Genomic DNA, 13,925 nt, shown 5'->3' with positions numbered 1-13,925 from the left:
AAATTCAGTTTAAAAAAACGGGTGTGGCCATATATAACATAAGAGCATTTCTTGTTGAGGTAGGCCAATTTCCTCTAAAAATTGCACATTTTAGGGAGTTTTGATCAATTCCGACGAAATTAGAATTAAAAAAACAAAAATTTTTCGCACGCTTCGCACGCATTTTTTAATGTTAAACATTGTGCTTGCTCTCCTTTGCCTTCTAAGTTATAACACATAGTCCCAAACTCAAGAAAGAAAAATTAAGATAGATCGTTTTACCTAAAAGAAGGGCCTCAATGTGTAATGATGTTGAAAGAATATGTTTGTAATAAATAAAGCCATAAGGAAAATGCTTATATTCAGTTTAAAAGAACGAGTGTGGCCATATATAACATAAGAGCATTTCTTGTTGAGGTAGGCCAATCTCCTCTAAAAATTGCACATTTAGGGAGTTTTGATCAATTCCGACGAAATTAGAATTAACAACACAAAAATTTTTCGTTCGCATTTGTTATGGCTAAGGCTTGTGCTTGCCCTCCTTTGCCTTCTAAGTTATTTAAAAACATAATAGTCCCAAACTTGAGAAAGAAAATTTAAGATAGATCGTTTTACCTAAAAGAAGGGCCTCAATGTATAATGATGGTGAAAGAATAGGCCTATGATTGTAATAAATAAAACCACGATGAAAATGCTTATATTTAGTTTCAAACACACGTGTGTAATAATAAAATAAGCCCTATGTCGTATTGTTTTCTTGGTGGGGGGGTGGGTATCACATCAAGTCATAAATTACTAACCGGGAAAATTATTACCTTTGCCGCCACCCCCCTGACCCAAGACCCCTGTTACGCGCCCGCATATAAGTGGGCCCCCTCACTTTGAAAAACGTTCCGCCGCCCCTGATTTTTACTGTGCACCCCGCACAATCTTATTAGGAAACGGCATTTCAATAACATTCAGAAGAAGTGTTCTGAAAATATTGGTGTGTTAAAAAAAGTGAAGCATTTCCTACCAGAGAAATCTTTACTATTACTGTACTATTCCTATATTTGTCACATGTTAACTATGGGATTATGCTATGGGTTAACGCAAACAAAGGATATGTGAATGAAATATTAAAATTGCAAAAGAAAGCCTTAAGAATAATTACCATTAGTCCATATTTATGTCATACGAAACCTTTATTTGAAAAACTAAATCTATTGGACGTTTTTGATGATGTACAAGAAGGAACTACGTATGGGCATGGAGGTATATGGGTAACATTCCATTGTTTAAATACAACAATGGAATGTTACCCACATCCTTTAACAATATCTTTACTGATCATAAAAGTATTCATTTTCATGGGTACAATACTAGAAATAAAAATAACTATCGACTAGATTGAATCTGTATTTTCAACTGGACCTAAATTTTGGAATAATTTGCCAGAAATAGTTAAAAACTCTCAGTGTCAATCATTTTAAAACACAGATTTCTAAAGCACATCTAATCTCTTAATGCAAGTTAACTTTATGGCAATACTCTGACTTAATAATTACTTGTTCATTTTGGCTACATGTATTTCATATGGGTGGGTGGGTCTGTGTATCTGCCTTAATGTAATTTGTTTAGATTAATGTGTATTTTTAATGTTTTTAAAATATTCTTCTATATTGCATACGATTCTCTTTTTGTTAAGGTAATACAACACATGGTCAGGCCTTGCCTTTGTTGTATTCCCTCCATTAAAAAAAAAAAATTCATGATGGAAAATAAAGATTGATTGATTGATTGCATAATACTCCAATTCAACTTTTTACTGCAATTGTATTATTGATTTGATGACAGTAAAAATACCAAGAAATATCGAATCACTAGGGCTTCTCCTAGTCTTTTGGAGTCTGCATGATCTTTTTATATTACCAAAATATTGTGTCAGTGTTGAAATTGTAATAAGTTACTGTAGATAAGAAAGAAATATTCTTTACCAATTTCCTAATGTTTTTATCCTTTTTTATTCTTTCTTTGTAGTTTACTACATCAATGTCGTGTATTTTCTTAATTTGTAAAATAGTGCTTTTTGACTTTGGAGATGTAAGTACCAAATTTTTATTTGTGTAACATTCTTAACATTTCTATAACGTCTTTCAGTCAGTTGCAATCTTTGGAAGAGTCTTGTATTTTGTAAGTGCCTCTAATGCAAGCATTACACCTATGTCAAAAGAAATGGAGCTTAGTGGTTAAGATGCTTGCCTTCAAGTCCCTGGGTTTAAACCGTATCACAACAACTTGCTGTTATAAAGAGTAACTTACAGTACTAGCGATCTGGTTAAATAAGCTAGAATCTTAAAAACACCTACTTTCACTGCTACTGGTGATTAACATTGCTAACTGACTTCGGGGAGACAATAACACAGTAATAAAACTTGCAAGTATCATGAATATACAAGAGGTATTTAGTGGCATAACACTAAATCCAGGGGCCCTGTGGTTTTCTGAGACTACGACCCTTTTGCATCCCCGGTCGCCAATTTCATTGTGGAGTTTAGATGTGTTTTTGAATAATGTTTGCCATTTTATATAATTATATGTTTTTAACGAAAAAAAATGATATATCAATGGCAAATCTAGTATGAATTTGAAATAGACTGCCCAGGAAGGGACTTTTAAAGATTGAGAGTGTGTACTACCTCAGCCAAACTGCCCCACAATGGTTGTGGTTGAAGTAAGAAAATTTATGATTTTATAGAGTTTCATTACTAATCTTCCTCTCTTCCTTTCTTTATCCAGGATAAAAAAGAATGCAAAACAAATTCTGATGCCAAGATAATGGAGTTTTTCATCTTTATATGCTGTTTTGTCTTAACATGGATTGAAGTGTGGATTCTAGATTTAAAAGTTTTACCACGAGAGAGAAAACGTGAAGAAGGTACTGTACCGTTATACTTCCAGCTAAGTCCTGAAATCACTGTCGATTGTAGCAAGATCGTCGAGTATTCCAATTGACTGACACTGTAGTACATGAACAGTTGCTTGCACCTCACTTCACTGGCAGAGATTAGTGTCAAAGAGGCTGATGTGGTGCATGCATGCCTTGCGCCTGCTGTGTCCAGGCTTTAGTCTATTTAGTAGAACCCAGCGTGTTCATAGCCAGATGATTTAGTTGTTGGCGTAGTGATGAATTGGCGCAGTTGATGAAATTATTCATAAACTCAGTATTTATTTATAGACCCATCAGCTGTCATATAATTTATCGTGGGCTTATATTTAAATATTGCTTTATAAATACTAATAAGAGTACGTTTTGTATAAATATTTAACATAAAAATAACGCTAAAAATAAAAGATTGATGTTTCGACTCCTTCATGGTGTCATTTTCAAGATCAAATGATGAAGTAAAAATATACAGCAACTATAATCAATAGAAAAAAGCTAATCTACAATGTCAAAGTTCGTAACAGTGGGATATTAATCCCTGTGTTAGATAAAAAGCTTTGCTTTGACAGAGTCACATTGTTTATTCAGACTGGGTTTTAATTGTCTAATAAATAGTATTTCATGAATGAGACAGTCAAATTCGTTCCTACATTTCTTTGAAATGCTGAAACATGACTCAATACTGCTTGGGCTGATATGATGGTCCTTAGCATGTTGTCCTAACAGAAATCTTTTATAAATGCTTTATAAATGTTTCATAAAATACAGTATAATTTTTTTTGGATCAGTGAATGTTTTTGTGTAGAGGTCATTATAAAGACTATGCTATTATTTACATTGCTATTTATTTCTTCTAAAGTTGGGCACTTACTGCGCCAAGCAATAGTCGGCTGACGTGATTCCACGGAGAACACAACACCATGACGCATGCGCAACAGATCGTTTTTAATGACAATCCGTTGAGGCTTCCACCGAAAATCAGCAGACGGTGTCCTGACATCTAATGTTCACGGGAGCGGATTTGGATTCGTCGGCTGACGGTAGTACGACCATCGTACGATCCAATGAGTGCCCTTCTTTAGATTAGCCATTTGATTTAACAATAATTTAGTTTCAGCTAGAGATTAATGGCCTTGATTATGCAAATTGTACCTTGTAATTAAACATAGAAGTTTTTTTTTATACATTTTCAGCTCATAATCGCTCTCTGTCGATTGCAACCCAGAACGAAAGGACGCCCCTTTTAAATCCAGCACCACAAGAGGATAGTAGTGTACCTGATCAGACATTTTATTCTCCAATAGCATCGACTACAGGTATGGAATAGTTTAAATATCAGTCTGTGAGAGCAAGCAATTGGAAACTGATTTTATTTAAATATTCCCATATTTTTCAATTCACATATTTATTGCAAAACGTAGTTACTACGATTCCAGTCAAGGACAAGTAGCAACCACCTAAAATGTATGAAATAGAGGAACAGCCATGGTGCAACTCTCATTATGGCCCTGGAACATTGTTTAGGGTGGACTAACATGCTTAACACCATAAACTCTGAAATACAGTATTTATTATTATCACTATTTTACATGCATATGTAATCATTCACATTGTATTCGTGTTTGTAGGCTCTGATGATGAATGTGTAGAGTATAGTCCTGCAAGTAGTTATCGTTCCAAAGTTGATGAATTTCAATCGCTGCCTAATAGTCAACGAGGGAGTTCTATAAACCTTGCTGCGTCCGCAGAGGTAATAAAGAAAAAACAATTGGTCAGAAAATGAATAATATTTTTTAAGCATAATAGTGTAGATCCTATCTGCCCCTATTTTCACCCTCATCACTAGATACAGATCGTACACAAAATGTAAATTTATTCTATACTTTTTGTGAAGAGCTCAATATATTGTCAATCTACAACCCATGTACATACTGTTCTATAAGTTCAAAATTATGCAGGACCAATGGACATCTTCCAAAAGATGTTGAACTCTTAACTTGCATTTCAGCCCTACATCAAACACATAGGAGATCAGTGATAAAATTGACCCTGTGATTAGAGATATAGTTTTTTAATTGAACATAAAATATGGAAAGTCCAGCATATAAATATCTAAATAACAATATGTGCATCATTGCAGGTGCATCATTTATTTGCCTTATATAGTTTCATTGCAATAATTTCTCCTTTGTGCACTAATTTTGCACTGAGTGTATGGAAAACACCTATACTAATGGCTGATAATTTCATTCTGCCAGGATCAGGCATATCTAGAGAAGGCTAAAGAAGCCCAAATGCAAATGCAAATGATAGCATTAGAAACAGAAGGATGGAAAATGGAGCGGAAGAGAGAAAATATCATAGTCGAAAGCAGGTATTTTGAGGGAATAACTGGAAAAGTTTATAAGCTTGAGGTAAATGACATTTAATTATTTATGTTTTTGTAGTTTATGAGTATTTTTCTACATACACTGTTTTAAAAAACATTTTTTTAAATTGTGCTTCTCAGGGCATTATAGAAGCCAGCGTTCAAGAGATATTTAAAGTGATGTGGGAGGGTATTGATGACACCTTAAAGTGGAATACTACCGTAATTGAATGTCGTCTGCTCCACTCAATAAGTTCAACTGCTGATATTGTCTATAGCGTCGCAGCTGAAGGTGCTGGAGGGGTGGTGGCCAGCAGGTACACACATTTCGCTCTTCAGTTTTCAGGACTAAGTTTCATTTTTCTAATCCTAGTTTTAGAGAGAGAGAGAGAGAGAAAGAGCAGCTCAGCTCGCCTGAACGGGTGTTAGCCGTGCATTGAATTGTGGAGATTCTTTTACAATTTTGGTCCTTGGTTCATTTCCGTTGTGATCTCCTTTTCAGCTGGAGGGCTAAAATGTAAATTATAATAGCACCCCAACTTTTGACATTAAAGCTGTTGGTCCTATATGCAGTGTGACCCATGTGCATGTTAAAGAATGCAGTATTCTATTTTGAGAAGTAAAGGGTATCGCAGTGGTGACTGTAGCAATCAAACATGAATGCTGCCCTCTATAGCTTATCCATTTGACAAAAGACCATTACAAATTACAAGGTGCATGTTTGAGCAAAACAAACATCTATTTTAGCATAACTTACTGCGTAGTACAGTTTATTTCATTAATAGTGTTGTTTAACTTGCACTTATTTCCTTATTGTTATTTGTAGAATTTCAACATGACATACTTTGGATGTATTTAGTGTTAGTATGTATTACTTAATGTACACTACATGTATTTCAATATAAAGGAGTTTCATTTGTGAAGTATTATATTTAATGTACAGTGTATTTTTAAGAGAATTTACCTAGTTTAATATACTAAGCAAGCAATTTGAATTTAAAATTGTATTTACTTTATTACTCTATTACCTCAAAACAGACAGAATGTCTTTATAGTGTGCCCATACAAGTAATTTAATTACAGATATTTATTTTTGATGATCTTATGCTATTGTGTGAATAATTGTAGGGATTTTGTGAGTGTGAGGACATATCAAATTGAGGGTAGTGTGTATCGGTGTGCATCTAAATCTGTTGAATATCCTGAAATGGAGCCAGTCAAGAAATATGTACGGTAAATATTTTATTTAATTTCATTTCAAACAAGCAGCAAATGTATTTAATTAGTGGCTTATTATTAATTAAAATTTGGTAATTGGGGTATGATGCAAACACTCTTAAAAACAGTAAACGAACAAAGATTGAGGCACCAATCAGATAATAAAAGGTATTTTATTTTCTTTGATATTTGGAAAAAACATGGATAGGTCTAATATATTTTTAAATATATAAACCAATACGTTGATGTTGACTTACACAAGCTTTCGTCAACATCAACCTATTGGTTTATTTATTTAAAAATATTTTAGACGTATCGATACAGAACCAGATGAAACTATTCGATCATTGGAATAGGTTTATGTATACTAGGCTTCACTAGACACCTTCGTCGGAACTAACTCAAGATTAGGTACCAAGAGAATGAAACTAAATAAGAAAAAACAAGACTTTTGCTTAGTTTTGAAACAAGGAAACCTCATAAAGACCTTACTTGTTTGTTTTGAAAACATCATAGTTGACTAGGATATCATATTCTCTGTTTTCAGATTGTGTCAAGAACATCATTTGAATATGCAACACTGCCCTCTCTTGACAATTATGTTTTTGGCTCTTTAATAATTGAAATTAAAAATGAGGGCAGGGAAGCAAACACTACGAAGGACAGCAGAATATATAGGAATGGTTATTAATCTGAGAATAAAATATTTTTTTTATCTTGGATATACAGAAACTACATATGTGATTGTATACTTTACGGAAATCTCTCCTAGTATTACATTACGAGACCACTGAAGATTAGGCAATATGAAAATGAAACTAAAAAAGGCAAAAAAAAATCACTGGCATAGTTTGCTTAGTCCTCCAGCAAAGAAATCTCTTATAGACCTTGTTCATTAGCATTGCATATTTTAACATAATATGGTGATCAATCCTTTTTCCAGCTTTCAACATGTCATACATTTCATAATTTTCTAGTAAATGTGCAACACCATCCTCTATTGATAATGTATACTAATTTTGACTGTTGCTTACTATAATATCAAAGCAAAAAAAAAAAACTAAATTAACTAAAGCTTAATAATTATAATATTTTAAGTTTTATAACTGAATTTTCAATTTAGTAAATTCAGAAAGTATGAAATATGTTTGGTACATTTCAGTGTTTATGTCATAACAAAATATGGTTAGGCTCTTTTTCACCAATGAAATGAATCATAAATACAACATTTAAATACATAATGAATTCTAAGTACTGTACATGTATGATATATGTACAGTAACACTAAAACAAGTTAAAAAGATCAAAACTAGACACAAATTTAACAAAAATGTATAAACTTTTAATTAAAAAAAATCTCTTATACACATCTAGATGTGTATAAGAGACAGCTTTAAATTAAAAAAAAAAAAACAAAAAAAAAAACAATTTTTTTTATTTACTCTAGTGGTGAAAATGGACCAGGTGGTTGGATTGCTGAGCCTCTTGATGGGAACCCAAACATTTCTAAATTTACATGGATCTTGAACTCTGACCTCAAGTTTATGGTAAGTTGACATTTGACCGACAAAAATGAATTATATTTGCAGTTGTCTTAAATATTAAAAATGTTTTCTGTCTGCCAGAAAGGAAGTGAACATCATAGCAATAACAACTGGATTTTTATTTGGAATTATTTCTGCCGAAAAGCGTGACCTTTTGTGATGAAAGTGTGTGATGTAAATCTGTAAAAGAATGTCTGACCCAGTTTCCTTGACCCTGCTTTGTGCGCTCCTTTTGTCGGAAAGGACACGCCTTCATTCTGATTGGTTGATTTCAATAACATCACGCTCTATAGATCACAATTGTCCAAAATGGAAAACAGTTATGTAATGAAAGAACGAGATGGCTTTTTCTTAACAGCCATTTCAACGATAGCAATTCCGAACCAAATGGTATCTTGTTCTGTGTAACACCGTTTTGGATCATTTCAATTACCCTTGTATGGAGATAAAATTTGGCGATTGCACACGTTAAAGCATGTTCAATCATTGGTGTGTGCTTTTAGAGATGTATCTATAGATGACCTAAAACAGGTCGGGGCATAGTTATTTACACCGCATTCATGTAAAAAGTTGGAAAATCTAATGGGCTGTTACAGGAACTGAACAACATTTAAAACCTCCCTCTGTTTGGAAGTTTTATAAAATTGTTTTTGGATAATTTGCCATTAAAGATAACATAGTATAGTTGGTTAGGAGGGGAAAAACTGCATGAAACAATGGGATTAGGAAGGAGAGGAAGATAGCTGCTTAAAACTATATATGCCATGAAAGCTATAATTAACAATTTGAAATGTAGTTGAAGTTATTTATAGTATATCCAGTTACATGAACTTCAAACTTGTGGTAGGCCTAAATGCATGTTCATTGTAGCATTTAAGTTTGGCTTATCTGGAATGGTTTTTCAGCTTTTCTGTTAAGTCCTTTATATCCCTTTCTATTGTATGCCTCTGCCTTGTTGATCCGGTGTTTAATTGGAATCGTTTATTGAACAACTCATGTAAAGAAGTCTCGCCCTGAAATTGATTATCAATGTTTTAGTGGAGGTCTTTTACGTTTTCAAAATGCTGAAATAGCCAGCATGTGTTAGAATTAATCAAGACGTGTTCTTCTTGCTTAGCACCTGTCCGCAGACAAGATCCAAAACTTAATAGTCCATTTACTCAGCTCGTGTGACCTCTGCAAAACATTTATGTTTTCTGGGTCAGCGTTAAGGATCCTGAGATGGTTGGTAATGTTACACCATAAGACCTTAATCCTACCCTCTTTATTCACACTTCTAGATACCTGAATTCAACAAACTAGATATCCTGTATGTTGCTTCCTGCACGCCCACACAGCCTAGAGAATACCCCTCAAGTGTGATCCCTCTATCAAATAACAATATGAGCCTAACAGGAGCTGATATAATAATGAACCGCTCTTTTAGACCGGACCGATTAAAAAAAAAAATAAATACTCAACACAACAAAGAACATGATGAGATTATATTTCCCATTGATTGGCTTACAGTATATGCAAAAATATAGAGTAACCCTTGGTTGTAAGAGGTCGGTAATCCGTTGAGCAAAGTAGGACTGTTATGGAGCGGGTACGCTCTTGCATGTGTCACGATTAATGCTGAACCCAATTAAGTACGTAAGCAAATGTAGGCCATGTCGTTTACACTGCGCAGTAAGAGAACAGTAAAATACTAATGTGGTGCCAGATAACATTTTAACTGTGAAAGCTAGGCATCCGTGAGAAATCCTTGTAGTGTTTTTGCCGTACTTTTATCACCCCAATATCTTTCCTCCCTGACAGCTGTATGTAGCTAGTAATACAACAACTTTTGTTTATATTTTATATATTCAAAATATTCTACAGGATTGTTAACAAATTTGGAAACAACCAGGACCACTCCAGACTCATATACTACATAATATTAAAATGAAATATATGTTAAATTAAAAAATAGATCAAAACTGATTCAGAAAATTTATCTTGAAAATTTATTTAATATTTTTTATCTTATTTTCTATCAATTGGAATATTTCCTAATTCTTCTTTCATTAATTTTTTAACAAAATGGTGCATAAGAATGTTAACAACCAACCGAAGATGCATTTTAAATGAACCAAAACATGCACAGAGTGTTTTATGAATGTAAAATTGTTTACCTCTGTGTAAATGTATAAATGAAGAGAAAAAATCTCCTTTTCAAAAGAATATCTCGCATTCTATACCATATAGCTAGATATCAATGCTAATTCACTTCTTAAATCTTAATTCCTTAAATTAATTTTTTTTAAAGTTATTCTATTTTTATTAATTACTTATTATACTATTATTAATAATTGTGTAGAAATTACTGAAAATCATTTAGTCAGTGACAAAAAAATGTAATTAACACATTTTATCTGCAGGTTTATAGTCATTCAACGACAATTTATTTTTTTTAGTACCAAGATTTTCTTCTTTTTTTTCACCCCTATAGGTCTGGACACCTCAAACTGTCCTGGACACTGCCCTCAGTGTTGTGGTCATGAACATCTTTTTTGGACTTCGAGAACACATCAAATCGCTGAAGCAGAGTAGCATTCCAAATGGCCACGCCAACTCAAACACAAGCTATGATGAAGAACCGATTTCAGTATGAGCTTCATTTGGCCCTCAGTAAGCAAATCAGGTCAAATAAATTTTTTTTGTTTGATTTCCTTTAATTTATTTTTTCACAATGATCACCAATAACAAAGAAACATTTTTTTAAAATTAAGTGACAAACCTTTTGACAAGACAAACAAATACACATGATGCTGCACACGAAGTAAGTTTTGCATGAGGCTAAAGGTAAGCACACACTGCATCGTGCATACTGAGCAAATTGTCATTAAAAAAAAAAATTAAGCGCTGTGCACGCCTTGTCTCGTTCCGTTCTCCATGGAATCGCGTCAGCAGACAACTGTCAGTTCAGCGTGTGTTTCCATTTATCCTAATAGGTCAGCCGATATATTGGGGCCCTCATATATAGTGAAATAATGTCTCATTACAAGGTGAATGGAGATTGATTTCCAAATTTATTTCAGACTGTTATAATATTACAAGAACACTGGTGCTTACGACCTGTATGGCTTACTTAGGCCTATACAGCGTCTTCTATTGTTGGAGGAAACAGAGTGACATATTTTCCCACTAACTAGCATGCTAGTTTAAAAGCACAAGAATTCTATAATCATTTGTTAGTCACAACAATTTCTGCAAATTTTTTTGGGTATGTTGGCTAATTGGCTAATTAGTATGTCTCCTTACTTTCGGTTTGAACATTGGTTTTTCCAAACTATGCTGAAACTAAATTACTTCCATGATATGTGGTAGTATATAACTACAGAGAAAAAATTATTTGTAGTTAGTTCCTGTGGACCACACATCTAGGGTAAAATTATTAGTCTAACTGTTCAAAAGAATTGCTATAAGACTGTGATACTCATCCTTTATAGTTCATTTTCTCTGGCTGCTATTACCCATATGTTGACCATCCCTCGTTTACACATCTAGATGTGTATAAGAGACAGAACATGCACAGAGTGTTTTATGAATGTAAAATTGTTTAATATATGTGTGTGTGTGTGTGTGTGTATGGCCTGATAATATTCAAACTGTATGATGAATTTTTAAATTTGAGAATAATTGTCACAGTATTTGAATATCTCCTAATAAACCGAGCAGGTTCTTTACCGGTAATTCAGAACGTTGTAAACGAGTCTGCATAGACACTGTCATTGATCATACGGTCACTTTGATCTACGACCTCTGAAAAGGGACAAGGTTAGGCGGAACATTCGCTAGTCTAACCACTACAAGCCTTGAACGGTTTAAGCTGGACAAATTTGTTGCGTATTAAAAGTGCGTGACCCAAGCCTACTTGGTCTATCGTAAAAGGATGCTCCTGGGTTACCTCAAGATTTGTTCATAAACCATTAACTCTGTATTGGGTCATGCTTTACATGAAGGAAAACACCAGATAAATCTTTTCAACAAATTTTTTAATGTGGTATTGCAATTAATATTAATAAAATTTCCTCTTGATGTCCGTTCACTGAGCTATCAACTAGTTCCTTTATGTCTGTTCATAGCTGAGCTATAAACTAGGTAGGGGAGGGGGTAAGGATGAGAATATTCATGTTTGCTGTATTTGTTCTTTAAGAAATGAAAATATGTAAATAAGATAGACATAATAATATAAGTAAAATAATATTAATAATTATCATTTAAACAAAATGAATTAAATTGAAATTTTCTGAAGTTATATAATATACTTGTATTTGTAATATTTTTTGTTTACAACAAAATACTCAATGTATTCCAAGTTCTTAAACAATAATAGCCTTGTTGATACAAGCTTGCCATAGTACTGCAAAATGAAGATATTATTATTATTATTGTTATTATTATTATTATTATTATTATTATTAATATTTATCATTACTGTTACTGTTGTTATTAATGTTACAATTATACAGTATAGCTTTGTTATTGTTTTATTATTTTCAGTATTGATATTGATAATTATTATTATTGTTTTTTTATTATTATGTTAAGTTATTATTTTTTCAAATTGATCCAATATTAATCTATCGTTATCATGCTGATCTCATATTATTCTAAAGTTGATTTTGTATTGATCACATGTTTATCCATATGAGATCAATAAGTGGTAAAAACAAATCAACATGAGATCAACATGTGATTCATATTGATCTTGTGTTGATCTTACAGTGATGTCATATTAGTTCATCTATTGATCACATGTTTAATCTCATATTTATCCCTTGTTGATCTCATATTCATTTCCAATATGAGATCAACATGTGATCAATACTAATCAACATGAGATCAACATGTGATGTATATTTATCTTATGTTGATCCTACAGTGATCTCATATTAGTTTGTGTATTGATCACATGTTTGATCTCATATTAAACTTATGTTGATCTTACAGTGATCTAATATCAGTTCATACATTGATCACATGTTGATCTCATATTGATCTTATATATTGTTGATCTCTTCATTTTCATTGTTTAATTTTAGAACTAAACATTGCACCTGTTGTGTGAATGCATCCTTGGTTGTTGTAATAGAATTAAATATATGTATGCGTATGTCATGTTCCTTCTATTTGCTCATGTATAATTTGACCTCTACTCACCATGAATATTCTTCTTGAGTCACGGAGCTTAAACTTATTAGCAACATTTGCTAATGAGACATTGGGCAGGAATTGATGGAAGGCGCAATGAAAAAGAAGCGCAAGCAGGCTAGAACATTTACCGTTACCATGATTTTTTTCTCAGTCAGATCGGACGCTTTGATTTATGGTGCCGGCGTAGTTACTATAGCACCGTGTCGGTGTTTACTGAAATCTTTGCCCCATGAAGTCCAGACCTTTTTCCCCCGACCTAGATTATTCAGACATGTGACTATTCAGTTTTTCCTATTAGGTACTAACAAATGTATGATTTTATATTTTGTTGACATTCTATCATCAACACAGGAAACTTTTTTTATATAGATTATTTATCTAATTATTTTATTTTCTTTCAGAGATTATCACTGCTTTTCCATAAAGATCTTGTATTATACATCGTCATAAAAATATATTACTTAATTACAGTCACAAATAACATATTAATGCCAACATTAATTTTCTCTAGTTAAACATTTTTTTTTTGTATTATTGGTTGTTGAAGTTTATTTATAGCGATTATTGTTTCTTTAAAGGTTATATTACAAATTTTAAATTTAAATTTAAACATGCAAAATCTGTAAATTAATTATTACATTTTAAGTTCTCAAAGTCTATTAATCTTTTTGTTGTAAACTTGCAAATTAGTTCCAATAAAATTTGCTAA

The 13,925-nt window shown here is 32.7% G+C and overlaps 1 protein-coding gene across 8 annotated transcripts in view; it reads left to right on the top strand.

Annotated features, from left to right (window-relative positions):
• The window catches only part of LOC117111826 (stAR-related lipid transfer protein 3-like), a 36,159-nt gene that overhangs the window by 11,503 nt on the left and 10,731 nt on the right, over positions 1 to 13,925 (top strand). For 6 of the 8 annotated variants that reach the window (XR_004445932.1, XM_033254810.1, XM_033254813.1 and 3 more), the window contains exons 4-12: positions 1,999 to 2,061; positions 2,758 to 2,896; positions 4,099 to 4,221; positions 4,534 to 4,655; positions 5,164 to 5,319; positions 5,415 to 5,590; positions 6,402 to 6,506; positions 7,939 to 8,038; positions 10,509 to 10,700. Coding sequence is in view for 6 of the 8 variants with exons in the window: in XM_033254810.1 (XP_033110701.1) it covers positions 1,999 to 2,061; positions 2,758 to 2,896; positions 4,099 to 4,221; positions 4,534 to 4,655; positions 5,164 to 5,319; positions 5,415 to 5,590; positions 6,402 to 6,506; positions 7,939 to 8,038; positions 10,509 to 10,670 (1,146 nt within the window). In the remaining 2 variants the exon portion in view is untranslated. The remainder of the gene's footprint in view (positions 1 to 1,998; positions 2,062 to 2,757; positions 2,897 to 4,098; positions 4,222 to 4,533; positions 4,656 to 5,163; positions 5,320 to 5,414; positions 5,591 to 6,401; positions 6,507 to 7,938; positions 8,039 to 10,508; positions 10,701 to 13,925) is intronic. The other 2 variants (XR_004445931.1, XM_033254811.1) reach the window with 1 other exon arrangement.

This window comes from Anneissia japonica, unplaced genomic scaffold (assembly GCF_011630105.1).
Source record: "Anneissia japonica isolate Jap-2015-1 unplaced genomic scaffold, ASM1163010v1 scaffold1203_len951721_cov167, whole genome shotgun sequence".
NCBI classification, from domain to species: Eukaryota; Metazoa; Echinodermata; class Crinoidea; order Comatulida; family Comatulidae; genus Anneissia; species Anneissia japonica.
This window is presented reverse-complemented; position numbering and strand designations above follow the sequence as displayed.